At 39.9% G+C, this 27,361-nt stretch overlaps 1 protein-coding gene across 9 annotated transcripts in view; it reads left to right on the plus strand.

Moving 5' to 3' along the window:
- SCAI (suppressor of cancer cell invasion) overlaps positions 1–27,361 on the plus strand; it is a 159,737-nt gene that overhangs the window by 68,760 nt on the left and 63,616 nt on the right. For all 9 annotated transcript variants that reach the window (XR_007146359.1, XR_007146358.1, XR_007146357.1 and 6 more), the window contains one exon: positions 9,129–9,260. Coding sequence is in view for 6 of the 9 variants with exons in the window: in XM_047830469.1 (XP_047686425.1) it covers positions 9,129–9,260 (132 nt within the window). In the remaining 3 variants the exon portion in view is untranslated. The remainder of the gene's footprint in view (positions 1–9,128; positions 9,261–27,361) is intronic.

Genomic DNA, 27,361 nt, shown 5'->3' on the forward strand with positions numbered 1-27,361 from the left:
TATTTATTTATTTATTTATTTATTATTTTTTTAAGACCTTTTTTAATGTTTTATTTATTTTTGAGACAGAGAGAGAGAGGGGATGAATGGGGGAGGGTCAGAGAGAAGGAGACACAGAATCTGAAACAGGCTCCAGGCTCTGAGCTGTCAGCACAGAGCCCGATGCGGGGCTCGAACTCACGGACCGCGAGATCATGACCTGAGCCGAAGTCGGCCGCTTAACCGACTGAGCCACCCAGGCGCCCCTTGGTGAGCTATTTAAATAATCTTTTTTTTTTTTCACCTCACTGTCATGAAGATAACCTCCCGTATTATTATTTAACTATTCAACTTTACCTTTTACATTTATATCCACAGTCTGCCTAGAATTGATTGTCATGTGTAATTGTGTGAATTTTTGTGTGAATCAAGATTCATGTTTTTTCTTTCAGTTTAGATATCTAGTTGACCCAATACTGGCTCTTTTTCTTAATTTTTTGGACAAAACTTATTTTTTCTCATTGCTTTACAAAATGCCGCTTTTGTCATAAATCAAATGTCGGTGTGCGTGTGTGTTATCTCTCAACTCTACTCCGTTTTGCTCTTCTGGTACCAGTACCACAGTCTTCAGTCCTGCTTTTCAAAAGTCTTGGTATCCAGTGGAATCAGTCCTTCCATTTGTTCTTCATCAAGATTATTTTATTTTATTTTTTTTAAATATATCAAATTTATTGTCAAATTGGTTTCCATACAACACCCAGTGCTCGTCCCAAAAGGTGCCCTCCTCAATGCCCATCACCCACCCTCCCCTCCCTCCCACCCCCCATCAACCCTCAGTTTGTTTTCAGTTTTTAAGAGTCTCTTATGCTTTGGCTCTCTCCCACTCTAACCTCTTTTTTTTTTCTGCCCCTCCCCCATGGGTTTCTGTTAAGTTTCTCAGGATCCACATAGGAGTGAAACCATATGGTATCTGTCTTTTTCTGTATGGCTTATTTCACTTAGCATCACACTTTCCAGTTCCATCCACGTTGATACAAAGGGCCATATTTCATTCTTTCTCATTGCCACGTAGTACTCCATTGTGTATATAAACCACAATTTCTTTATCCATTCATCAGTTGATGGACATTTAGGCTCTCCATAATTTGGCTATTGTTGAGAGTGCTGCTATAAACATTGGGGTACAAGTGCCCCTATGCATCAGTACTCCTGTATCCCTTGGGTAAATTCCTAGCAGTGCTATTGCTGGGTCATAGGGTAGGTCTATTTTTAATTTTCTGAGGAACCTCCACACTGCTTTCCAGAGCGGCTGCACCAATTTGCATTCCCACCAACAGTGCAAGAGGGTTCCCATTTCTCCACATCCTCTCCAGCATCTGTAGTCTCCTGATTTGTTCATTTTGGCCACTCTGACTGGCGTGAGGTGATATCCGAGTGTGGTTTTGATTTGTATTTCCCTGATGAGGAGCGATGTTGAACATCTTTTCATGTGCCTGTTGGCCATCCGGATGTCTTCTTTAGAGAAGTGTCTATTCATGTCTTCTGCCCATTTCTTCACTAGGTTATTTGTTTTTCGGGTGTGGAGTTTGGTGAGCTCATCAAGATTATTTTAGCTGCTCTTGACTCTTTGCATTTCTGTATAGATTATAAGATCAACTTGTCCATTTGTCCAAACAAATCTACTGATACTTTGATTGGTATTTGCACTGATCTGTAGACCAATCTAGGGAGAACTGATGTCCTTATACTTTTGAGGCTTCTAGTATAAAAGATGGCATATTCTGAATTTTCTGTAAGTCATTTAAAAAAAAAATTTTTTTTTTTAGTTTTTTTTTGAGAGACAGAGACAGAGACAGAGACAGAGACAGAGACAGAGTGTGAGTGGGGAGGGGCAGAGAGAGAGGGAGACACAAAATACGAAGCAGGCTCCAGATTCTGAGCTGTCACCAAACAGCCCGACGTGTGGCTTGAACTCATGTACTGTGAGATCATTACCTGAGCAGAAGTCAGACACTTAACTGAGTCACCTGGTCGCCCCCTGTAACTCATCTTTAATTTAGCTCTCAAGCTGTCAGATTTTTATAGTTTTCTATGATGAAGTCTTACGCATCTGCATTATATTTATTCTTAGTTATTTGATATTACCTGATGCAATTGTAAATGATATATCTTTTTAAAGTTTCATGTAATAATTATTTGTTCTTTGGGATATAGAAATACTATTGGCCTTTTTATATTCACCTTATATCCAGCAACTGTGCTAAAACTCAGTGGTTAATTCTGATAACTTATCTGCAGGTCCTTTTGAAATTTCTATGGAAAGGTTCATATCATCTACAAATAATGACAACTTTATATTTATTTGATAAAAATATAATTGAGTCATGTGTGATTTTAAATTTTCTAGCCACATTAAAAAGGTGAAATTAATTTTAATAGTATATTTTATTCAACTAAAATACCAAAATATGATTTCAACATGTAACAAGGTAAAAATTATTAATGAGATTTTTACATGCTTTTTCATACTTAATCTTCTAAATTTGGTGTATTTTACATTTATGACACATCTCAATTTAGAGTAGCCATGTTTCAAGTACTTAGTAGCCACGTATGGCAAATGACTACAGCATAGGTTTAGAGAATGAGGCAAACTTTTTTTTTAAGCAAATGTTACATATATAGCTTTTTTATGTATAACTTTTAATGGAGTCACTGATGGAGCTTCTACTGTCTTGATTATATATAAGTGCCAAGGAGAGACTGAATTTTCAAGGAAGGTTATTCTGAAAAGGTGTCATTTGAATGTCTTGAACTATGAATATAAATTTGCCAGGTGAACAAAATGGCCAAAGAGAATAACATGTAAAATTGTGATGTTATATTAGAGTAGAATTCGTTCAGAGCCTTGCACATACTTTGCTATGGGCGGAGAAGAGGTCACACTGCGAGAGTGGTGGCTGACTGGCTAGCAGTTCTTCCCCAGTTCCCTGTGTTATGAGTAATTTATTAGTAATGGTAGTTCACATGTTCCAAATAGATAAAGTAAGATAAATTCTCAAAAGTGTAATTGCTGGGCCTAATAAAATACGCATATACCCCAGCACATACGGTGAATCTCGGGGTCTGAACGAATTTTTCTGCCCCTAGAAAATATGCTGGTTTCAGTGCATAGTCAACTGCAATAATTAGTGTACTGTATCTGTAATGGGTTAACTGTTGTATTAAGTTCGTATTTTGGGTTTTTTGGTTTTGTTTTTATTTAAATTCTAGTTAGTTAAGATACAGTTCAATATCGGTTTCAGGAGTAGAATTCCGTGAATCGTCACTTAGGTACAACACCCAGTGCTCATCATAACAAGTACCCTCCTTCATGCCCATCACCCATCTAGGCCACCCCCCACCTCCCTCCCTCCATCAACCCTCATTTTGTTCTGTATCATTAAGAGCCTCTTCTGGTTTCTTTCCCTCTTTTTTTCCCTCCTTCCCCTATGTTCATCTGTTTTGTTTCTTAAATTCCACATATGAATGAAATCATGGTATCTGTCTTTCTCTGACTGACATATTTTGCTTAGCATAATACACTCTAGCTCCATCCGTGTTGTTGCAAATGGCAAGATTTCATTCTTTTTGATGGCTGAGTAATATTCCATTATTATATATGTATACACACACACACACACATCACATCTTCTTTATCCATTCTTCCGTCAGTGGACAGTTAGGTCCTATCCATAGTTTAACTATTGATAAGGTTGCTATAAACACTGGGGTGCATGTACCCCTTTGAATCTGTATTTTTGTATCCTTTGGGTAAATATCTAATAATGCAATTGCTGGATTGTAGGATAGTTCTATTTTTAACTTTCTGAGGAACCTCCATACTGTTCTCCGGAGTGGCTCTACGGGTTTATATTTTGTTGATTACTGGTAAAGTTTAACATTTTTTCTTATTAACAGTGATACATTACTACCTTCTAGTTCTCAGATTCCATTCAGGGTTTTCTAGTTGTCCCAATTATATCCTTTGCAGCAGAAAGATCCAGTTCAGGATCAGGCTTTGCACCTCAGTCTTCCTTTTCTTTGGAGGAAAAGGCATTTTCTTGACATATTTTACCTTGGCATTTTTGAAGATTACAGGTAGATTATGTTGTAGCAAGCCTCCCAATTTGGTTTTGTTTGTTTCCTCATGATTAGATTCAAGATCCAGCATCTAATTGAATTGGCAGGAACATTACTTCTCATTGTATCTTACCAAGTGGTAAAGGACTTTGATTAGTCCAATTATTAATATTCACTTTGATCATTTGATCAAGGTAGAGTCTGTCAGGTATCACTTCTGTATTTTGGAATTTATGTGTGTTTTATGGAGAAGTACTCTGAAACTCTCCCACACTTGCCATTTACTCAGTCATTTATTTATATCAGCATTGCTTCATGGTTTCTTACTTTATTCAATAGGTTATAATCCATCATTGTCATTATTTGTTTTGATGCTGAAATTATCCCCGGTTTGGCCAGTAGGAGGTTTTTCAAGCTGGATCCTCCTCCTTCTTTTCTTAATTGCTTTATTTTATTTATTTTTATTTTTATTTTTATTTTATTTTTTAAGTAAACTCTACCCTCACCGTGGGGCTTGAACTCACGACCCCAAGATCAAAAGTAGAATTCTGTACTGACTGAGCCAGCCAGGTGCCCCTTATTTTTTTATTTTATTAATTTATTTTTCCAGTTTTATTGAGGAGCATTGATATATAACATTGTACTAGTTTAAGGGGTATGTATATATTGTGAAATGATTACCACAGTTAAGTTTAGTTAACATTTATCACCTCACGTATTCTTTTCTTATTATAAGAACTTTTAAGATTTACCCTTAGCATCTTTCAGATACACAGTTCATTCTTGTTAACTGTAGTCACCATGCTGTATATGTATCTCCAGAACTGAAAGTTTGTACCCTTTGACCACCTTCACTCATTTCCTCTACCCTACCTGCACCTCCAGCAACCACCAATCTATTCTCTCTTTCTATGAGTTTGTTTTTTTTTTTTTTTTAGATTCCACATATAAGTGAGATTATACAGTATTTGTCTTTCTCTATCTGACTTATCTCACTTACCATAATGCACTCAAGGCCCATCCATGTTGTTTTATATGTATGTTATATATAGGTTCCCTTGGAGATACATATATATATATATATATATATATATATATATGTACCTGGTTCCCTTTATCGGAGAATGGTATTACAAGCCGAGATGTAGAGACTAGGTATGTTCATACCAAGTGGAGGTGGTCACTGTTCCAAGGCCCTCTCAGTACATAGATTTACAGAGCTAGGGAGTATGTATGTGTGTATGCTTATGTATACACACAGAGACATACATACCCCATACACATTTATGTCTGTATTCTTTTTTTTAATGTTTATTTATTTTTGAGAGAGCGTGAGCAGGGGAGGGGCGGAGAGAGAGGGGAGGGAGGATCTGAAACTGGCTTTGTGTCAACAGCAGCGAGCCTGACATGGAGCTTGAACCCATGAACTGTGAGATCACGACCTGAGCTGAAGCTGGACTCTCAAATGACTGAGCCACCCAGATGCTCCTATGTCTATATTCTAAAAGATCCATTAGTTCACCCAGACCTTCCACAGGGTTTATTCTAACCTTTCTCTTTTCATATTTGTATCTCTCTTCTCTTATAAAGAGAATTCTGGGTCCCATTGTCCTTAGTTGATTTTCTTATTTAAAAAAAATTTTTTTTTAAATAAAAAAAAATTTTTTTTTTTAATCTTTATTTTGAGAGAGAGACAGAGTGTGAGCAGGGGAGGAGCTGAGGGGAGGGAGACACAGAATCAGAAGCAGACTCCAGGCCCTGAGCTGTCAGCAGAGCCCGACGCGGGGCTCGAACCCACGAACCATGAGATCGTGACCTCAGCCGAAGTCAGACGCTCAAGTGACTGAGCCATCCAGGTGCCCCTTTTTAATCTTTTTTGATGTTTATTTATTATTAATGAGAGACAGAGAGAGAGAGACAGAGCATGAGCAGGGGAGGGACAGAGAGAGAGGGAGATGCAGAATTGGAAGCAGGCTTCAGGCTCTGAGCTGTCAGCACAGAGCCCGACACGGGGCTCGAACCCACAAACCGCAAGATCATGACCTGAGCTGAAGTCGGATGCTTAACTGACTGAGCCACCCAGGCACCCCAGTTGATTTTCTTATTTGATGAATCCTCCCATATATGAAAAATCTCTTCTTGTGGCCTCTGAACCGTTCCATGTGGAAATACTCAGGGTCACCTCACTCAGGGTTCCACCTCCCGTGCAGACCGGCCCTTTGTGTGCATGTGAATAGTCTCTTCACAGTTTGTGCCCTGTGCGTGGACACCTACTATGCTCTGCCCCACCTAATGGCTGTCAGACTGGATTGCTCAGGAAGGGGCGAGGGCTTCCTGGGAATTCTTGTTTCACCTGAATGTTTCTAGCTGTGGGGTTATTTCTTTATCTTTATCTTTTTTTTTTTTTTTTTTTTTTGAGCCCTTTTGGTTTGAGGCCTCGTACTTTCCCTGAGTCTGAGAAGCTTAATGGAAGTTTCTTCCTGAAAATATTTTTCATCATCTCTGCATATTTTTTCTCTTCTATATATACTGTCATGTGGATGTTGATTTCCTTCATTTCTCTATTCCATATCTCTTGATTTTTCTTTTATGTATTTTACCTGTTCCTGATGTCAGGCAAAGCCTGATATTTTAGCTTATTAATTTGTTCAGCGCTCTCCTTTCTGCTCTTTAATACATTTATCCATTCAGTTTATTTCAGTGATTATATTTTTCATGCCCAGTATTCTTATTTGCTTCATTATGACATTTTCTTCCGGCTTTATTATTGTTTTTTAACGTTTATTTATTTATCTTGAGAGAGAGAAAAAGAGCACGCCCACATGTGCATGTGGGCAAGGAAGGGGCAGAGAGAATCCCAAGCAGGTTCCGCACTGTCAGTGCAGGACCCTACATGGCTGGTGCTTGATCTCATGAACTGTGAGGTCATGACCTGAGCCAAGAGATCAGGAGTCTGACACTTAATCAGCTGGGCAACCCAGGCACCCCCTTCCTGCTCTTTTTCTAATATCCTTCCTTATTAAGTTTGAAAGTTTATTTATTTTTAAGATTATATATATATATATATATATTTTTTTTTTTAATGTTTATTTTTGAGAGAAAAAGGGCACACACGCGAGTGAGCAGGGGAGGGGGAGAGAGAGAGGGAGACACAGAATCCGAAGCAGGCTCCACACTGTCAGTGCAGAGCTTGACACGGGGTTCGATCCCACAAACTGTGAGATTGTGACCTGAGCTGAAATCAGATGCTTAAGCACATGAGCCACCCGGGTGCCCTGATTTTAAGTAATCTCTACACCCAGCAGGGGCTCGAACTTGCAACCCCAAGATCAAGAGACGCATGCTTTACCGACTGAGCTAGCCAGGTGCCCCAGTTTGTTTATTTTTAAACATTTATTTTCTGTCTTTTCTCCTGTGTCCTGGGGATATTAGTCACCTTGGTTCATGATGTATCTGAGGTGTGGTGAAGAAAGCTACAGTCAGCTTTGATGCCTAGTTTGTGCCTCTCCTGGGTTTAGAGAATGGAGGTGGTAGGGGTCCAGGGAGAGGACTTACCCACCGTCATTATACAGTGTGAAACCCCTTCTAAGGCTCAGCACTTTTTAAGGTCTGTTTCCATCTGTTAGAAACTTCTAGCCCACAAAGTACAGAAAGCAGTGGTGGGAAAAGGGAGCCATGCACATACAGGGACCACCCACTGCCGTCCGTGCATATCCCCACCAGCTGGCCCCATGGCACCCACTTGTTACTCTGCAGCCCCTTGACGGTTTCAGGCTTGCCGACAGTCTTTCTGCCCTGTAACTGCAACTGCCTATTCAGTAAAATGTTGGAGAGAAAAATATTTACCGAAATAACCGCACCACACCCTAACTCTCATCTCTGGTGTCTGGCTCTGGTCTGCTCTGCTCACATTTTCACCCTACATTAGGACCAGATTTCCCTACGTTGTTCCAGGGATTTCTGTCTGTATGTAAACACAAATTAATTTTTTTGTTTAGTATAGGTTCATACTTCACATGCTGTCCAGCAGCTTGCTGTTTTTACATTTTATTTTTTAAAAGAGTTTTTTTTTAAATGTTTATTTACTTTTGAGACAGAGCAAGATGGTGCAGGGGAGGGGCAGAGAGAGAGAGGGACAGAGTATCTGAAGCAGGCTCTGTGCTGACAGCAGATAGCCCGATGTAGGGCTTGAGCTCACAAACCAGGAGATCATGACCTGGGCCAAGGTCAGATGCTTAACCAACTGAGCCACCCAGGTGCCCCAGCAACTTGCTGTTTTTAAAATGGCTGATTAGGGGCCCCTGGGTGGCTCAGTCAGTTGAGGGTCCTCTTGATTTTGTCTCAGGTCATGATCTCAGGGTTGTGGGATTACGGAGCCTGCTTAAGATTCTGTCTTTCTCTCTCTGCCCCTCTCCCCCACTTCCGTGCTCTCTATCTCAAAATAAAAAATAAAAAAATGAAAATGGCTGATTAACATGATTGATTACATATGAAGGTAGTTTGGTTTCAATCAAAGATAGCTTTAATATATGTGTATGTATAGTTTTTATATCCCTTTTACACTGAGGTGTCTTCATATAATTACCTTATCTTAAATGTAAGTTAGTGATAGGGTAGAGTGTAGTTGTTAGTGTTCTGAGAAGCACTTGATATTTGCCCTCTTTGATTCTTTTAGGTTGTTACCAGTTTTTAAATACTGCATGATGATACTGAAATAAATATCTTTATGGATAAAGTGTTTTACATTTACAGATCATTTTCAAGGATGGATTTACAGAATGGGTCAAATAGAGGAGTAGGTCAAAAGGCATTCAAATAGTATTTCCAATATGATGTACCAACTCGCATTCCTACTGACAATATGAGAGTGTTTTCCCACACCATCGTGCACTTAGGTTATTTTGATGATTTGACTGTGATCAGAAGAATTCTGTATCTTGAAAAAAATGCTATCAAATAATATAATTAAGGTATGTTCCTCATTTTATTCTTATCTACCGGATAAATGGACGTATGTTTTCTTACAGGACTGAATTTGCTCTTAAAGAAATCATGTCCTCTGGAGGTGCTGAAGATGATATCCCACAGGGAGAGAGGAAAACGGTTACAGATTTTTGTTACCTTCTGGATAAATCTAAGCAACTGTTCAACGGATTAAGGTTAGTGGACTCTTGATGCCTTAAACTTTTCTCTAGTTCTGTGTTTTTTTCCCTATGGCTGGTGTGTGGTAAGTTTCTGAAAGTCATGGATAGAATGTTTTATAAATAACCTGTATTAGAGGTCAGGTGATCATGCTGTTTTGACCCTCTTCATTTTCAGATGAGAAGACAATAGGAAAGAGGAAAACTGTTCCCTTCAAGTTGAGGCGAGCAGTTTTGTTAGATGGTTTTGTATACGGTATTCACATCATACTCTATTTATTTATTTATTTGTTTATTTTTAATGTTTTCATTTTTGAGAGACAGAGAGAGACAGAGCACTAGTGGGGAAGGAGCAGAGAGAGAGGGAGACCCAGAACCTGAAGCGGGCTCCAGGCTCTGAGCTGTCAGCACAGAGCCCGACGCGGGGCTAGAACTCACGAACTGTGAGATCATGACCTGAGCCGAAGTCAGCGCCCAACCGACTGAGCCACCCAGGTGCCCCCACATCATACCCTATTTACATCTGATTTTACACATTGGGGTATTGAAGTTAATGTATCTTTTAAGAAAACATTTACAATTATAAAGATAATTACAAGATTATCAAATATTCATTTGATAATATTCCATGACCACTGTATCTAAAGTTATACTTTCAGTCACTTTATCCCTATATTCATTTAATTTTTAAAAAAAAAAATTTTTTTTTTCAACATTTATTTATTTTTGGGACAGAGAGAGACAGAGCATGAACGGGGGAGGGGCAGAGAGAGAGGGAGACACAGAATCGGAAACAAGCTCCAGGCTCTGAGCCATCAGCCCAGAGCCTGACGCGGGGCTCGAACTCACGGACCGCGAGATCGTGACCTGGCTGAAGTCGGACGCTTAACCGACTGCGCCACCCAGGCGCCCCTCATTTAATTTTTTAATAAAACTGATGACTGTCTTGAGCAATCTTATTAATTTGCCTATAATGTCTTCCTACATAAAACTAATATTCCCAAGAATAGGACCCTGTTTGTCACGGTTTCTCTAGTACATAATGGCCAGGGTCTGGCCCATTGCAGATGCTTCATAAACATTTGTTAAATGAAGGATTCCAAAGGCAGGTTTCTTAACTTCTGTACTCTGCTGCTTTCTATTTTGTGCCAGAGAAGAATCTTTGAGATCAGCTTCTGGTAATAATCAGATTAATTGCAACTTTTTAAAGGATTATTTTCTGGGGTCTGGGTGGCTCAGTTGGTTAAGTGTCCGACTTTGGCTCAGGTCATGACCTTGCGGTTCGTGAGTTCAAGCCCTGCCTTAGGCTCTGTGCTGACAACTCAGAGCCTGGAGCCTGCTTCGGATTCTGTGTCTCCCTCTCTCTCTGCCCCTCCCATGCTCATGCTGTCTCTCTCTGTCTCTCAATAATAAATAAACGTTAAAAAATAAAAAAAAAAATAAATAAATAAATAAAAAAGTAATATTTTCTGAGGCAACTGGGTGGCTCAGTTTATTGACCATCTGACTCTTGGTTTCTGCTCAGGTCATGATCTCATGGTTTGTGAGATGAGTTCCTATGTTCGGCTCTGCGCTGATGAGCATGGAGGCTGCTTGAGATTCTCTCTCTCTCCCCCCCTCTCTCTCTGCCCCTCCCTCTGATCTCTCTCTCTATCCCTCAAAATAAATAAATAAAATTTAAAAAAGAAAACATATTTTTTCAACCGATTATTGCATTTCTTGCATATTTTTTCTTGTCCCTTGTCCTCCCTCCTTTTTATACTTGTAATGCCTAGAGTGAACATCCAGCTCAGGTCCTCTGTAATGACCTACTCTTGATTTTCATCTCTGTTCTCTTTTATATCATTTCGTTTTCAGAAAATGTCTCTGAAATTTGTCCACCATATGCCAGACATACTCTTTTTTTGTATTCATTTACTCTTTATGGGATGTATGTCATCTTGTCATTTCATATCAGCATTTTTTGCTATACTGCTTAATAAAAAGCCCTAGATACTACGTTTTGACCCAAAGTTTACTAGCTTCTCTATATATTCTTATTTGAATATAAGAATGAGTATAGTATGACTATGTCTTTCACTGAGTATGTTTGAGAAGCATATTGAATGTAGTGGCATCCCCCTTCTTAAAAAGGAATTATTTTCCTAATCTGATTCTGGATCATAAATGAATCCTTAAAGCTCAAGTAATCTCTTGCTAGAGACTCTCCATCTGGCTAAAATCACTCTGTAACTACAACAACAGTAACAGTAACACATTTCCACACAGCATTCTACAGTTTGTAAATCGCTTTAAAGTATGTCTTCATCTTTAAGCCACACGATGACAGTATATAGTACAAGACACGTAACTAGAGTTGATTGTTTTATCTTACCCTCTTTTTAAATGTGCAAATTTTAAATTTAAATTGGTTGTGCAGATCAATTTAACAGCTCAAATGTGTCTCATTTTGATCTTTTTTTAAAGTGCCATTTTAATGATCACACTGATTTTATTTTTATTTTTGAATTTTTGATTTCATTTAGTTTTAAAGTAATTGCAGAGTAAAATTGTGTCTGTGGGGATGGTAGGAAAACCTAATACATGGAGAGGTTACATGAGATCTAATCTTTAGGACTGTTTATTTATTGTTACAGAAATTTATTATAATATGCTTGTGATACCTATTTCAGTTTAGTTCTTGAGCTCTTGAAACTGTATCGGGTCCAAGAATTAATCCTTCTGGGCACCTGGGTGGCTCCAACTTCAGCTCAGGTCATGATCTCGTGGTTCATGAGTTCGAGCCCCACTTTGGGCTCTGTGCTGACAGCTCAGAGCCTGGAGCCTGCTTCCGATTCTGTGTCTCGCTCTCTCTCTGCCCCTCCCCTGCTTGTGCTCTGTCTCTCTCTCCCAAAAATAAACATTTAAAAAGAAATAAAGAATTAATCCTTTTGACTTTGTTTTCTGAAATATTCAGTACATAATTTCACCAGTTTGAAATTTCCCTTCTTCATTTGTTAAGTCAATAATTTTGTCAGTATACATGTGTAACTTGCAGATACCATAAATTACTACCCAGAAAGCACTATTTTTTTTTCTTAACTTACATTATATCAGTCTGGCACTGTGGCCACAGCTTGCTTGCTTGCTTGCTTGCTTTCTTTCTTTCTTTCTTTTATGTTTATTTATTTATTTAGAGAGAGAACGCCCACACACGTGCAAGCGGGGAAAGGGCAGAGAGGGAGAGAGAGAATCTCAAGCAGAGCCCAGTGCAGAGCTTGATCCCATGAACTGCAAGATAATGACCTGAGCCGAAATCAAGAGTTGGACACAACCTACTGAGCCGCCCAAACACCCCTGAAAGCAGTATTTTCTATACTAATATATTGATTGCCTCCCAGATGTGGAGTAGTACTTCCCCAAAGTGCTATTTTTAAAATTTGAGAATCGTGGGGTGCCTGGGTGGCTCAGTCGGTTGAGCGTCCAACATCAGCTCAGGTCATGATCTTGCAGTTGATGGGTTCAAGCCCCACATCAGGCTCCCTGCTGTCAGCCTGTCAGTGCAGAGCCTGCTTCTGATCCTCTGCCCCCCTCTCTCTGCACCTCCCCTGCTTGCACTCTCCCAAAAAGAAATCAATCATTTAAATTAATATTTAAAAATAAAATAAAATAAAATAAAATAAAATAAAATAAAATAAAATAAAATAAAATTTGAAAATACTAATAATACATTTTGGCCTAGAGGAATGGATAAGCAAATTCATCAGGGATTTATTTTCAGTGTTTTGTGTACAGGGCCCTCTTTAAAAAAAATTTTTTTTGATTTTTTTTTTTAATATTTATTTACTTAGAGCGCACAATCAGGGGAGGGATAGAGACGGAGAGAGAGAGAGAGAGAGAGAGAGAGAGAGAGAGAGAGAGAATCATAAGCAGGCTCTACAGTGTCAGCACAGAGCCTGATGCAGGGCTCGATCCCATGAACTGTGAGATCATGACCTGAGCTGAAATCAAGAGTTGAACACTTACCCGACTGAGCTACCCAGGTGCGCCCAGGGCCCTCTTTATTTTATTTATTTATTTTTTTCAACGTTTATTTATTTTTTTGGGACAGAGAGAGACAGAGCATGAACGGGGGAGGGGCAGAGAGAGAGGGAGACACAGAATCGGAAACAGGCTCCAGGCTCTGAGCCATCAGCCCAGAGCCCGACGCGGGGCTCGAACTCACGGACCGTGAGATCGTGACCTGGCTGAAGTCGGACGCTTAACCGACTGCGCCACCCAGGCGCCCCAAGGGCCCTCTTTATTTTAAACAGCCTTAATTATTTCTGTAATAAATATGGTGAGTAAAGGGGCGCCTGGGTGGCTCAGTCGGTTAAGCGTCCGACTTCAGCTCAGGTCACGATCTCGCGGTCCGTGAGTTCGAGCCCCGCGTCGGGCTCTGGGCTGACGGCCCGGAGCCCGGAGGCTGCTTCCGATTCTGTGTCTCCCTCTCTCTCTGCCCCTCCCCCATTCATGCTTTGTCTCTCTCTGTCTCAAAAATAAATAAATGTTTAAAAAAAAAAAAAAAAAAAATATGGTGAGTAAAGTATATATATTCTCTGAATGCTTTTGGGTTGCTGTTTGAGAGAGATGTAGCTAATGGCAGTGCAAGTGTGAAGTTTCCTGAGAGATTAGTACTTTGATTCTTTTCCTTTTTTTCACTTTTTAAGAACATCTGTTTTACACGCATACACACACACAAACAGAATGATATAGAATTATTAAAAAGATTTGGTGGATAAATGAAAAAGAGCGAATTACAAAAACAGTATGTTCTTCATGATCTTGATTTATCAAAAATTCTATATTAAATCGATGTTCTGTATACCCTAGTAGCTCTTAGCGGGGACTGTTTGCTTTTACCGCCCAGTTTGGTCCCTAACCAGAGACCAAATATATTTGGGGGTTGATTTTCTCAAAATGTCTGGTACATATGGGGGTGTGTATTTTCTCTGCTTGTTTATCTAAATGAAAATGCTTTGTTCAGTATTAGGCCTTGGTTGGAGAGGCCTCTATTTATCAGTTCTGTAGGTTGTGTTTGAGTTCCCCATGGTGGTGGCTGTGGGTGTGTGGCATTCTTCTCCACCCTGCTCTCCCATTCCCTCTCCAAAGTAGCTCTTTGAGTTACGCGAATTAAAAACCTCTCTGCTTTTCAAGGGGTGATACAGTTTTAGTGCATTTCTTTTGAAATAGAGAGGATTTCTTTGGGAAAAATGAAAAGAAATTTTTTTTGGTCGTTTTCCCTCTTTATATCTATGTTGGTCTGAATAGAAAACAGGATCATAGTGCTTATAGAGAAGAAGAAATACATTGATGGTGGTCTGGACCAGTTTTGGGACTTGGGGAAATGGGAAAGTGGGGACCCAGCTAGAGTAGCATAGCCTTTAATATGGGGCCCTTCCTTCCCGACATTCCTCTCACTGTTAGTGTTTATCAATTTTGACTAGCTTTCCTTCATGCTTTCTCTATTTTTCTTGAGTTCACAAACTAATTATTAAACTTACAATGCAGTGTAATAGACTTGCAGAAAAGTACAAAGATTATGAATGTATTTTTTTACAAATGGAGCATATCCATGTGGCTTGTACTTGGATAAAGAAATAGAACATATGGGGCGCCTGGGTGGCTCAGACGGTTGAGTGTCTGACTCTTGATTTTGGCTCAGGTCATGATCTCAAGGTCATGGGATCAAGTCCTGCATGGGGCTCTGTGCTGACAGTGCAAAGCCTGCTTGAGATTCTCTCTCTCCCTCTCTCTGCCCCTCCCCTACTTGCTCGCCCTCTCTTTTTCTCTCAAAATAGATAAGTAAACATAAAAAAAAAGAAACCAACAGAACATTTAGCACCTCAGCAACCCCCTGTGTTCCCTCTCACTTGGACTTTTAAACTCCTTATGAGCAGAGCAAAAAAGTGCATTTCAGTTCATGAAAGGCTTCAGAGTTTCTATATAATGTCTTACTTAGATGTAATAAATTCCCTTTTTGCCCTTGAAGGTGTGTCTTTCCACCTTATATTACGTCGTTCATCTAAGTTCTCAGAACCTTTTAATTTTCCTAGGCATGAATATTTTTTATAACGTTCATTTTATTTTTGAGAGAAAGCGTGAGTGGGGGAGGGGCAGAGAGAGAGAGAGAGAGAGAGAGGAGGACAGATGATCCGAAGCGGGCTCTGCTTTGACAGGAGCAAGCCCTGTGGGAGGCTCGAACTCACGAACCACGAGATCATGACCTGAGCTGAAGTCAGATGCTTAGCTGACTGAGCCACCCAGGTGCCCCTAGATGTGAATATCTTAACGAAGTGTTTTTCTTGCCTGAAAATATCTCCTTATATTATGTGCATAATAAATAAGCTGTTTCCACTCACTGTGTAAGAAAACATAGACCAAGAGAGTGAGAAATAGATAAAATGAATGGTGTTTTTCCTTTAATAGCTCTTGCATGTAGTTACAGTAGTAATGAAGTGAGAATAATGTTAGAAATATCTTTGAATACTGTCAGAAAATGATCAAAAGCCCCAGTGCTTGCAGGGTTCCAGTTACCATGGTGACTAAGACTGCCGGAGCAGAATGGAATACTTGCTGGGATTATATAAGACAGCATCTTGAGACATGTATTTGAGATACACAGCTGTCCCTGCCAGTGATATCCATGACTTTTGGTGCTTTGAGACAGCAGAGGCCTCCAAATCACTGATTATTTGACTCTGGAAGAGCAAATACACATAGCCAAAATAAGCACTGGAGGCCACAAATATACATTGACAGAGAAGTGTGCCAAAGTGAAGTATATAATGGTCTTACATAAAAATAACTGCAGAAATTGTGTTGATTAAATAGCCTTCTAATATTTCAAATTAAAGAAGAAATCCCCCACAATACTTCCTCGAAGAGCCTATTTTTAGGATGCCCTGGTTCCTAAGTAGGAAAGGGTAACTGGGAGATGAACGGTCTGTTCCCTTGTCCCTTTCCTCCCCTCCTGCAACCCTTCCTTCCTCTTTCTTCCTTCTTTTTCTGCCCCTCCCTCTTCCTTCTCTTCTTTCCTCAAAAAATTCATACCTTCCTTGAGGCAAACTCTGCACACCGGTAATAGTAGGGTATCTGTGGGGCGCCTGGGTGGCTCAGTCAGTTGAGCATCCAACTTTGGCTCAGGTCATGATCTCACGGTTCGTGAGTTCGAGCCCCACTTTGGGCTCTGTGTCAGCTCTGTGCTGACAGCTCGGACCCTGGAGCCTGCTTCAGATTCTGTGTCTCCCTCTCCCTCTGCCCCTCCCGCACCCATCCTCTGTCTCTCTCTGTCTTTCAAAAATAAATAAAAACATTTTTAAAAAGTTTAAAAACATAGTAGAGTATATGTTATTTCAAAGATGATGCTTAAAGTAGCTGTACAAGCTTGTAATAAATATTTTGGTTTTCTGTGGCTTATTGCTCAAAAGAATTGCACATGCATTTGAGGTAGACTGCCACCAGAGTGCAGTGGATATCTTGGTCACATGATGTAGAGAAGTGTGGACTAATAAAAATTTAATACGAACCACAAATGTGATTTTAATTGTCTAGTAGCCAGATCTTAAAAAATGTAAAAAGGCAAAAATGAAATTAATGTTAATAATTTGTTTGATCTAATATATCTAAAATACTTTATTTCAACATGTCATCAATATAGAAAAATTATTGAGATCTTTTACATTCTTTTTTTTCATACTTAGTCCTTGAAGTACACTGAATATTTTATTAACTTTTTTAATGCTTATTTTTTTATTTTTGAGAGAGAGAGAGAGAGAGAGAGAGAGAGAGAGAGAGAACATGAGTGGGGAAGGAGCAGAGAGAAGGGAGGAGAGAACAGAGGACCCAAAGCAGGCTCCATGCTGACAGCAGACAGCCTCATGAGGGGCCTAAACTCATGAATCACAAGATCATGATCTGAGCTGAAGGCAGATGCTCAACCAACTGAGCCACTAAGGTACCCCCTGAATATTTTATATAAACTTAACATACATTTGGGTTCAGATGAGCCACTTTTCAGGTACTCAGTACCCATGTATGGCTATTGACTCAGGCACAATTCCTCCCACTTTTAGCTTCTGTTCACAAAATGATCCACTGTGCTTTCTGGAGAATATATACTGGCTGTTTTGGGGTTCTCTTCTTCACAGGTCCATCAGATGTCCCTGTTTGTTTCTTCTGTCTCTTCCTGTACAGATGCCAATAGCCTGCAGGTCTTTTGGCTGTTGGTGATTTGTCCCTACCCAGCTGTACTTGGGGATTTGAAGGATACTTTATTACTTACTCTGTTAGTTTGCTAGGACTATCATAACAACATATCACAGATTGGGTTGCTTAAACAACAGAAATTTATTATCTCACCGTTCTGGAGGCTAAAAGTCCCAGATCAAGGTACTAGCAAGGTTGGCTCTTTCTGAGGCCTCACTCCTTGGCTTGGAGATGGCTGTTTTCTCACTGTGTACCTAAATCTAGTCATCCCTCCATACGTGCGCATCCCTGGTGTCTCTGTGTGTGTCCTTATCTCCTCCTTACAGGACACAAGTCAGATATATTAGTGCCCACCCAAAAGGCCTTGTTTCAGTTTAATTACTATATTTGTTTAAAGGTCCCATGTCAAAATGCACATTCCGAGGTACTGGGGGTTAGGACTTCAAATATGAATTTTGAAGTGACATAACACTTACTTTTGCTGAAGATGTTGTTTGGGGTTTTGGTTTTGTTATCTAATGTTTCTGTCTGTTTTTGGAATGTACCTGAGTAGCTGAAACTATGCTGCTGTCCTTTCCCCAGAATCCAGAAAATCAGCTATTTAAATGATATACCAAAATTTTAAACACTAAAATAGATGAGTATATTTCTAATTAGTTCTTTTTGACTATCAAAGTTCAGTATAACCTGACCTAAAAAGTTACCGTTTTCTAAGATCTTAATTGTCAGGCCTGCTAGGAACAAAAATACACGTCTTCACCTTTTTATTAAAAAAAACTTTTTTTTTTTTTTAGTTTTTATTTATTTTGGAGACACAGATCATGAGCAGGAGAGGGGCGGAGAGAGAGGAAGACAGATAATCCGAAGCAGGCTCCAGGCTCCGAGCTGTCAGCACAGAGCCTGACTCGGGGCTTGAGCTCATGAACCGTGAGATCGTGACCTGAGCCGAAGTCTCAGCTTAACCGGCTGAGCCACCCAGGCGCCCCGACACATCTTCACCTTTATAATTGCTAGTGGGTTAGACCAGGGATTGGTAAGGGGGAAGGTATTTGTGTTTACTTTTTTTGTTTTGTTTTTGTCTTTTTGTGTGTGATCTTCTAAGATCTTCCAGGAGTAGTGTAAAGAGAAAAAGGAAAGATTTTAAGAATAATAGATTTCACTAAATCCTCAAAACAACCTCATTAGCACCTATTTTCTTGGCTCATAAATGCGAAAAACAAAACTTTGGCAGATAAGCAATAGCTTATGTTAATACAATGGGTTGTAATTTGGGAAGTGCTGCCTCAGAGAAGTTTTTCCTTGGTGTAGGAGTAAGGATCCCAAAACTTACAGGGAAGCTCTGATAGCCTCTTCTCTGGAGGTGACACAGGAGAATACTCTAATGATGTAGGAAGGACGCAGTTCCTGGCTTCTTGCACTCATCTTCTTGGTTCTCTGAGAAATCCACATCTGTAGAACTCCTTAGGGTAACATCATACCTGCAAAATAGTCACAGACCTTTGGAGGGACAAGGCAGCAACACCTTAGAGGACTTTAAAACTTGACAACCTTTTTTTTCTATGCGCAAGGGGCCAGTGGAAAATAAATGTATTTCTAAGTGTAAGATTTTGTATACTTCCCCTGGAGCTGGTTCACAGGAGGAGAAGACAGCATTCCGTAGCTTTATTTGGCTTGGCATTTCTAAATTCAAACTAAGGGTGATTATTCAAAGTTATTCAAATTCATAAACCATCCTTAGGAATGGAACAATGTACTAAGTGCTTTCTGTGTGCCCACACCATTCTAGGTACAGGGCTAGCGATGGGAGCAGGATGCAGAGATAAAGGGAATGTCCACCTTCTACCTAATCAAGCACTCTTGTGCATTTTTTCTCAATCTCTCATTCAAAAAAAGCTTTTCTCCCTCTTCAGTAAACAAAAGAGTTGGGATGCCTGGGTGGCTCAGTCAATTAAGCAACGGTTAGTGAGACTGAGCCCCATGTCGAGTTCTGTGCTGACAGTGCAGAGCCTGCTTGGATTCTCTGTCTCTCTCTCTGTCTCTCTCTCTGTCTCTCTCTCTCTCTCTCTCTCTCTGCCCCTCTCCCACATGTGCTCGCGTGTGTGCACTCTTTCTCACTCTCAAAAATAAATAAAAATTTAAAAAGTTGATATAGTGGTATCATTAAGATATCCTCCCCAAAGGAAACACTCAGCCTTAACAGTCTAGACCTGTGGATACCCCCAACATCTTCCAACTCACAGATCGATTCTTAAACCTAAATTTGGAAACCAGGTATGCCAGTTGGTTAAAAAAAAAACAAACATACCGGTGTTAAAACAAGGAATTGCTGATTGGCCTTGCAAGTCCTGAACACAATTTTGTCTGGCGTATAAATGAACACAGAGGCATGGATTAGAACAAAGATGTCACTGTATGTAATACAGTCTTCTCTGTGTAAACAAGAATGTGTGATGGGACACTGTGCTCCTTGACTGAAAACCTTGTTCAGAGGAATTGAGTTATGCCTTTGACTAGAGCTTTGGTCATAGCTTTGTTGGAGGTCAATTGCATCCCATGACCTGGGGAGCAGAATGAGCTCACAGAGAAGAAATTACTAACGTAGAATCAAAATCTAAATTGTTTTCCCTTATGGTGCAAAGAAGAGAACATTAGATTAGGGGTTAGAAGGTTTGAATTTGAATCGTAGTTCAACAATTTACTGGTCATGAGTTCCCAGACAACTCGCTTAAGGTCCTTGATCCTTAGTGTGTGTGTGTGTGTGTGTGTGTGTGTGTGTGTGTGTGTGTACATGTGTGTATGTGTGTATGTGTGTGTAAATGTGTTTACATACACACATATATGCCCTAGAGAAGCCAAGCATTTAACTATGGGACTAAGGAAAGAGAAGCCAGTAGAAGAGAACAGGAAGGACAGAAAGGAGAGAATTACAAGATGGTGGACATGGTGCACAGCAGCACACCACAGGGAGGACGGACGTGAGGATGGAAGGGTGGCTATCGGGCTGGGATGTCAGGTGTGGGTGGGTGTCAGCCATCTTAGCTAATTCCGCTTAGTTAGGATGGTTGATTTATAGAAACCCAGAAGAGGTTTCCTAAGTTTTGACATCTCAGCGTTACATTGGAAACATCTCTGAGGTAAGAACCAGGTTTAATCATTTGCACGACACTTTTTGCTACTGTAGTCTCTGAACTTTCGTTGGTAGAGTTGAGGATTTAAAAAAAAGGAGCGAGATAAGTGTCATACTTTCAATTTCTACTAACGCTTTGGAAGAAGAATATGAGCAGTCAATTTATAACATAGGTGCCTTTACAAAAAGTGAAATATCAGGTCATTTAGCTTACAGGATAATTCACAGAGCCCCATTTAATTTAATTCTATGGACCATTAATTTCCCATCTCTGACATCAGTATTAATAACCAAATGATGTATTCAGAGTTTAAAACCATAGTCAAGCTCTGAATAGTAGAGGAATTTGTCTAAACCTCTTCATAAAATACCTTAGTTAGTTTTAGACTCTAATCAAATTATAGTGGTATGTATATTAGCTTCTGTGATAGGTCTTATTAGAGAAGGGGTGGTCACAGGACTTAGCCTTTAGGAAGTTAAACAAAAATTTAACTCTGTTGAAAAAGAAATTCCTGTCTGTATAGCTGCGTTTTAATTTTTTTATTACTATTTTTTTTATTTTTTATTTTTTTATATTTGTTTACTTAATTTTGAGAGAGAGAGAATGTGCAGGGGAGGGGCAGAGAGAGAGAGAGGGAGACAGGATTTAAAGCAGGCTCTGCACTGACAGCAGAGAGCCTGATGTACGACTTGAACTCACAAACCAGGAGGTCGTGACCTGAGCCAAAGTTGGATGCTTAACCAACTGAGCCACTCAGGTGCCTCTAATTATTACTTTTTTTAAAGTTTGTTTATTTAGAGAGAGAGAGAGGATGTGCATGCTTGATGAGCGTGGGGTTAGGGAGAGAGGGAGAGAGGGAGAAGGAGAGGGAGAGGGAGAGAGAGAGAGAGAGAGAGAGAGAGAGAGAGAGAGAATCCCAAGCAGGCTCTGCACTTACAGTGCAGGTGCTCAAACTCAGTAACAGCGAGATCATGGCCTGAGCTGAAATCAAGAGTTGGACTCTTAACCGACTGAGCCAACCAGGTGCCCCTGAGTTTTTGTTTTTATTTTTATGTATGTATTTCTTTGTTTATTTTTAGAGAGAGAGCATGCAAGTGGGGTGAGTGGCAGAGAGAGAGAGAATCTTAAGTAGAGTTCATGCCCACTGCAAAGCCCAACGCGGGGCCCAATCCCACGACCCTGGAATCATGACCTGAGCCGAAATCAAGAGTCTGGCACTCAGCTGACTGAGCCACCCCAGGTGCCCCTATGGCTGGGGTGGCAGATGTTCTAAATTATTTTGAGGAAAATACTATAGAATTTGGCCAGCATTGTTCATAGCTATATCAGAAAATCTTTGTGTACTACAACTTACTTGTTTTGGCCTTTTGGATCACCAATTATGTGCTTTCAGCCCTCATACAAAATTCCCTTCCTTAAAGCCCTTTACGCTGAACACTTGAAATTATATACATAGTCATGACACAGAGCACTGAGTTGTATCTAGTTCTGTTTTCTCTCGTAACAGAATGTATTACTGAGGTTTATTAAATCTGTCAGTTGGGAAACTCGGAAGAACTTGGAAGCACATGCTTCCTTGAAAATTTGCCTAAAGACTTCACACAGTATCGGTAAAGAAGCACCCAAGAGTTGTCAGTTCCCGTGGAGGTGATGGTGATGTTGCAACTCAATGCTGTTATGTAATAACACAGTCTTCCTAGCAGCAGCTACATGATAAGAGTCTTAAAGATTCTGGCGGCAACTTCAATTTTAAAATATCTGATTAGCTCTTTCTCGCTGGAGGTACATGGAGACATTAAAAAAGAGGAAAACTTGCAATAAATGTGGAAACTGGTGTCTGTAGTTAACCTATTTCTATAATCTGAAATGACTTTTTCCTTATCATAAGGATAATAGAAATGGATTTTAAAATGCAGTCAGGAGCTCATTCGTGTTACGTATACCTGAAAATTTCATGTAGGGAAACCTTTTGCTTTTTTATTTGTTGTCTTAACATCTGGTAGAGAAATGCATATCTTCTTTCACTTATTAACTCCACTTACAGAATTTACCTTTTACTCGTTATCACATAACTATTCAAAATTATTAGTATGAAGGTGTTCATTGCAACATTAAAAAAAATTTGTTTTTAATGTTTATTTATTTTTGAGACAGAGAGAGACAGAGCGTGAACGGGGGAGGGTCAGAGAGAGGGAGACACAGAATCTGAAGCAGGCTCCAAGCCTGTCGAGCTGTCAGCACAGAGCCCGACGTGGGACTCGAACTCACGGACCGTGAGATCATGACCTGAGCCAAAGTCGGCCGCCCAACCGATTGAGCCACCCAGTCGCCCCTTAAATTTTTTTTTAACGTTTATTTATTTTTGAGACAGAGACAGAGCATGAACGGGGGAGGGTCAGAGAGAGGGAGACACAGAATCTGAAATAGGCTTCAGGCTCTGAGCTGTCAGCACAGAGCCCGACGCGGGGCTCGAACTCACAGACCGTGAGATCATGACCTGAGCTGAAGTCAGCCGCTTAACCGACTGAGCCACCCAGGCGCCCCTCCATGGTGTATGTTTTTTATCCATTCATCAGTTGTGGACACTTGGGCTGCTTCCGTAACTTGGCTATCGTTTCTTTTTTTAATGTTTATTTATTTTTGAGAGAGAGAGAGACACACACAGAGCACAAGTGGAGGAGGGGGAGAGAGAGAGACAGAGACAGAGACAGAGACAGAGACAGAGACAGAGACACAGAATCTGAAGCAGGCTCCAGGCTCTGAGCTGTTAGCACAGAGCCCGACACGGGGCTCGAACTCATAGACTGTGAGATCATGACCTGAGCCGAAGTCGGATGCTCAACCGACTGAGCCACCCAGGCGCCCCTGCAGCATTTTTATAACAGGGAAAAACTAGAGGCAATATAAATGTTAATAAGGGATTGGTTAAATAGTTTGTTTATTGTATACAGTAAATGTTGATATAATTATGTGTGTATTTAAAAACCCTGACATATTATTAAATTTAAAAGACATGTGAAAAGGCGTGTTATAGAACATTATATGTAGTTTGATCCCATTTATGTAAAATAATAGAAAAACTCACATATTTACTTAAATGTACATAGAAAATCCATCCTTAATGGTGGTTATTTCTGGGGGCTAGAATTGAGGGGGAAAACAATAGGGTATTTTTTACTTCTTACTCTATATACTGTATAGATTTTTGTTTTAAAAGAGACTTCTATTATTTTCAAAATTGAAAAAGAAAGAAAAAAATATAAGATCTCTGTGGTAGATTGCCTATAAAAATCATTCCCTTCCTCGTATCCATGCCCCTGAGTCATCCCCTCCCACACTGACTCTGGGCTTGGCCGTGACGATTCCTTTAGCCAATGGGGTGGTGCAAACATGATGCAAAGAATCAAAAAAGAACGATGCACATTAGAGCCGCCCTCTCTTTTGCTGCTTTTGGGATCCTTGCAACCAACCTCATGGAAACTGAGCTAGCCTATTGGATGAGAAACACATGACCCAGCACCCTTGCTGCCAGCCAGGCAACGGTGAGATGTCTGAGGGAGGCCATCCACCACTAGCTGTCCACAGTTGCATGAATGAAGTCTGGCTACGGTTTTATTAGCTGATAATTGCCTTTGTTCCTCTTACATATTATCTTAGTTCTCTCTCTCTCTCTCTCTCTCTCTCTCTCTTTGATGATCTCTTCTTTCTCTTTTGCGTATCCATATCTCTCTCTTTAAGCAGCTTTCCCTGACTCCTCAAGCCCTCCAATATACCTCTTTTCTACAGTCTTCTGTTATTTTTATTCAGTACCATATAAGTTAATACTTATGTGCTATTTTTTCTTTTTCTGTACGTGTGTTAGTCTTTTCTATTTAACTAAGTAATAAGCTCTTTGATTGTAGAAATCATATTTCACATCACATTCTCTGGCCTTTGTAGTACTTAGCACTTGGTAGAATTATATGTAGTAACTATACCTTGTCTAATTGCAGGGCAAGTGTCACCAATAGCAAGATACCTGACTGGGGCAGGAGAAATGCTATACAGGGGCGCCTGGGTGGCTCAGCTGGTTAAGCCCCCGACTCTGGGTTTCGGCTCAGGTCATGATCTCACAGTTTGTGGATTTGAGCCCCACGTCAGGCTCTGTGCTGACAGCACAGAGCTTGCTTGCGATTCTCTCTTCCCTCTCTTTCTCTTCCTCCCCTGTGCTCTCACTCTCTCTCCCAAAAGTAATAAATTTTAAAAAATTAAAAAAAAGAGAAATGCTTTATAAACATAAGCTATATCTGTTTCTGCTCTGTAGCTCTCTTATTTCCATGAAATTATGTATCCTTTGTTAAGTAAATTAAAAAATATATAGCAGCTTTGTGTGTGAGTGTGTGTGTGGGGGGGGTCTCTTTCTTCTAATCTCAAATATGTATGTGTATTATACACCGTGCTACATATGTTTATATTAAACATGAAAAAATGTTAATTGTATATTAAGTGAAAAAGTTGACATTACAAAACAAGATAAATACTGTGCCTGTATACACAAATACTGTGTATGTATGAAATCTGGAAGGATTTCTCCCTCCACCTCCTAACAACCAAACAATAAAATACTACCTCAAATTTCTATATATTAGTATAATTTACCAAGAACATTCAGCTTACTTACTTATGTGAGCTAAATAAAGGGTTTCTGGGATGCCTGAGTGGCTCAGTCAGTTGAGCGTTGCATTCTTGATTAAAGCCCCTGTCATGATCTCACGATTTGTGAGACTGAGCCCTGTGTTGGGCTCTGTGCTCACAGCACGGAGACTGCTTAGGATTCTCTCTCTCTCTCTCTCTCTCTCTCTCTCTCTCTCTCTCCTCTCTCTGCACCTCCCCTGCTCGCTCACTTGCTCTCTCTCAAAAAAATAATAAACATTAAAAAAATAATAATAAAGGATTTCTTTTATACAAGTTGAACTTAGGTTAAATGAGAGAATTTATATTTAAAAGTCTCTCCTTTTACTATGGGTCATTTCAGTGTTTCTCTATTTTAAGTATTTTAGTAGACATTTGGGTTATAGGGATCATTCTAAAATATAGCCTGCCCTTCTTTTCTTAATTGAAAATAGTGCTAGTGGTGATCAGAGGGGTATTGATTTAGACAAAGTTATATTACCACAGACAGGTAGATTAATGAAAAGGAGTGGAGGGCCCCCAAACAAAAACACTTTTATCTGACAACCGCAGGTAGAAGGGATCAGCCCCAAATTTATTATCTCTGAAGCTTGGGATGGTATATGGGGATTCATTGTACTATTCTCTATTTTTGTATATGTCTGAAACTTTCCACCATCAAAAAATAATTTAAAGACATAACTTAAAGAATACAGATACTTTTCACAAATCGATAAAAATATGAGACACTGTAGTAATGTGAACTAAATATTAGACCTTTGTGCAAAGCATTGTAAAATTTAGTGATTATTTTCAACATAAATGGAAAGAGATACTACTGACACTAAAAGTTACTTCTTTTAATTGTGTTATTTTTTTTTAATGTTTACTTATTTATTTTGAGAGAGAGTGCAAGTGTGAGCAAGGGAGGGGCAGGGTGAGAGGGAAAGAGAGAGAAAATCCCAAGTAGGCTCCGCACGTGAGATCATAACCTGAGTGGAAATCAAGAGTCAGATGCTTAACCGACTGAGCCACCCGGGTGCCCCAACACTAAAAATTATTTTTAATATGGCATTTCTCCAAATGGATGTCTAGATTCATTGAGGTCTCATTAGAACCCATTAGGACTTTTTTTTTTTTTTTTTGGTAGAACTTTCATAAGCTAATGTTAAAGGTCATGGGCAAGTACAGGGAATCAAGAACAGCCGTGGTGTTCCTTAAAAAGAAGAAAGAGGGCGCCTGGGTGGCGCAGTCAGTTAAGCGTCCGACTTCAGCCAGGTCACGATCTCGCGGTCCGTGAGTTCGAGCCCGCGTCAGGCTCTGGGCTGATGGCTCAGAGCCTGGAGCCTGCTTCCGATTCTGTGTCTCCCTCTCTCTCTGCCCCTCCCCCGTTCATGCTCTGTCTCTCTCTGTCCCAAAAATAAATAAGCGTTGAAAAAAAAAAAAAAGAAGAAAGATGCCATACTTTTTATAAAGCTGTAATAATTAACAGAATGTTAATGAGGAAATAGAAAAACCAATAGAATAGAGCCGAGTCTCAAGAATAAGGGAAAATTGATGACTGCAATTCTAGTTCTGTCATATTAGTCAAGTCAAATGATTTATTTTTTTTAATTAAAAAAATGACATTTTTAATTAAAAATTTTTTTAATGTTTGTTCATTTTTGAGAGACAGAGCGTGAGTTGGGGAGGGGCAGGGAGAGAGAGGGAGGCACAGACTCTGAAGCAGGATCCAGGCTCTGAGCTGTCAGCACAGTCTGATGTGGGGCTCGAACCCACGAACTGTGAGATCATGCCCTGAGCTGAAGTAGGAGGCTTAACAGACTGACCCACCCACGTGTCCCTCATGGATTTATTCTTGGGCTTTAATGAAGAGGTTTTACCCTGAGAGTGAGACTCAGTTGTAAGTGGCATTTATAGCCAGCATCTCTCAATTGTATCTTTTACTTGTATGCATTAGAAATTGTTGTTATCTTTCAATTCTGAAAGTTCTGGAACTCGTGGGTTATCCCTTTTCCTTTCAACCCTGCTTGTAGCAAGTTCTTTTCTGAGTTCATCTTTCTCATGTTTTGTTAAGTGCAGCTAATAGCATCCAGGGCTAGTAACATACTTTTC

The sequence above is a fragment of the Prionailurus viverrinus genome, chromosome D4, assembly GCF_022837055.1.
Source record: "Prionailurus viverrinus isolate Anna chromosome D4, UM_Priviv_1.0, whole genome shotgun sequence".
NCBI lineage: Eukaryota > Metazoa > Chordata > Mammalia > Carnivora > Felidae > Prionailurus > Prionailurus viverrinus.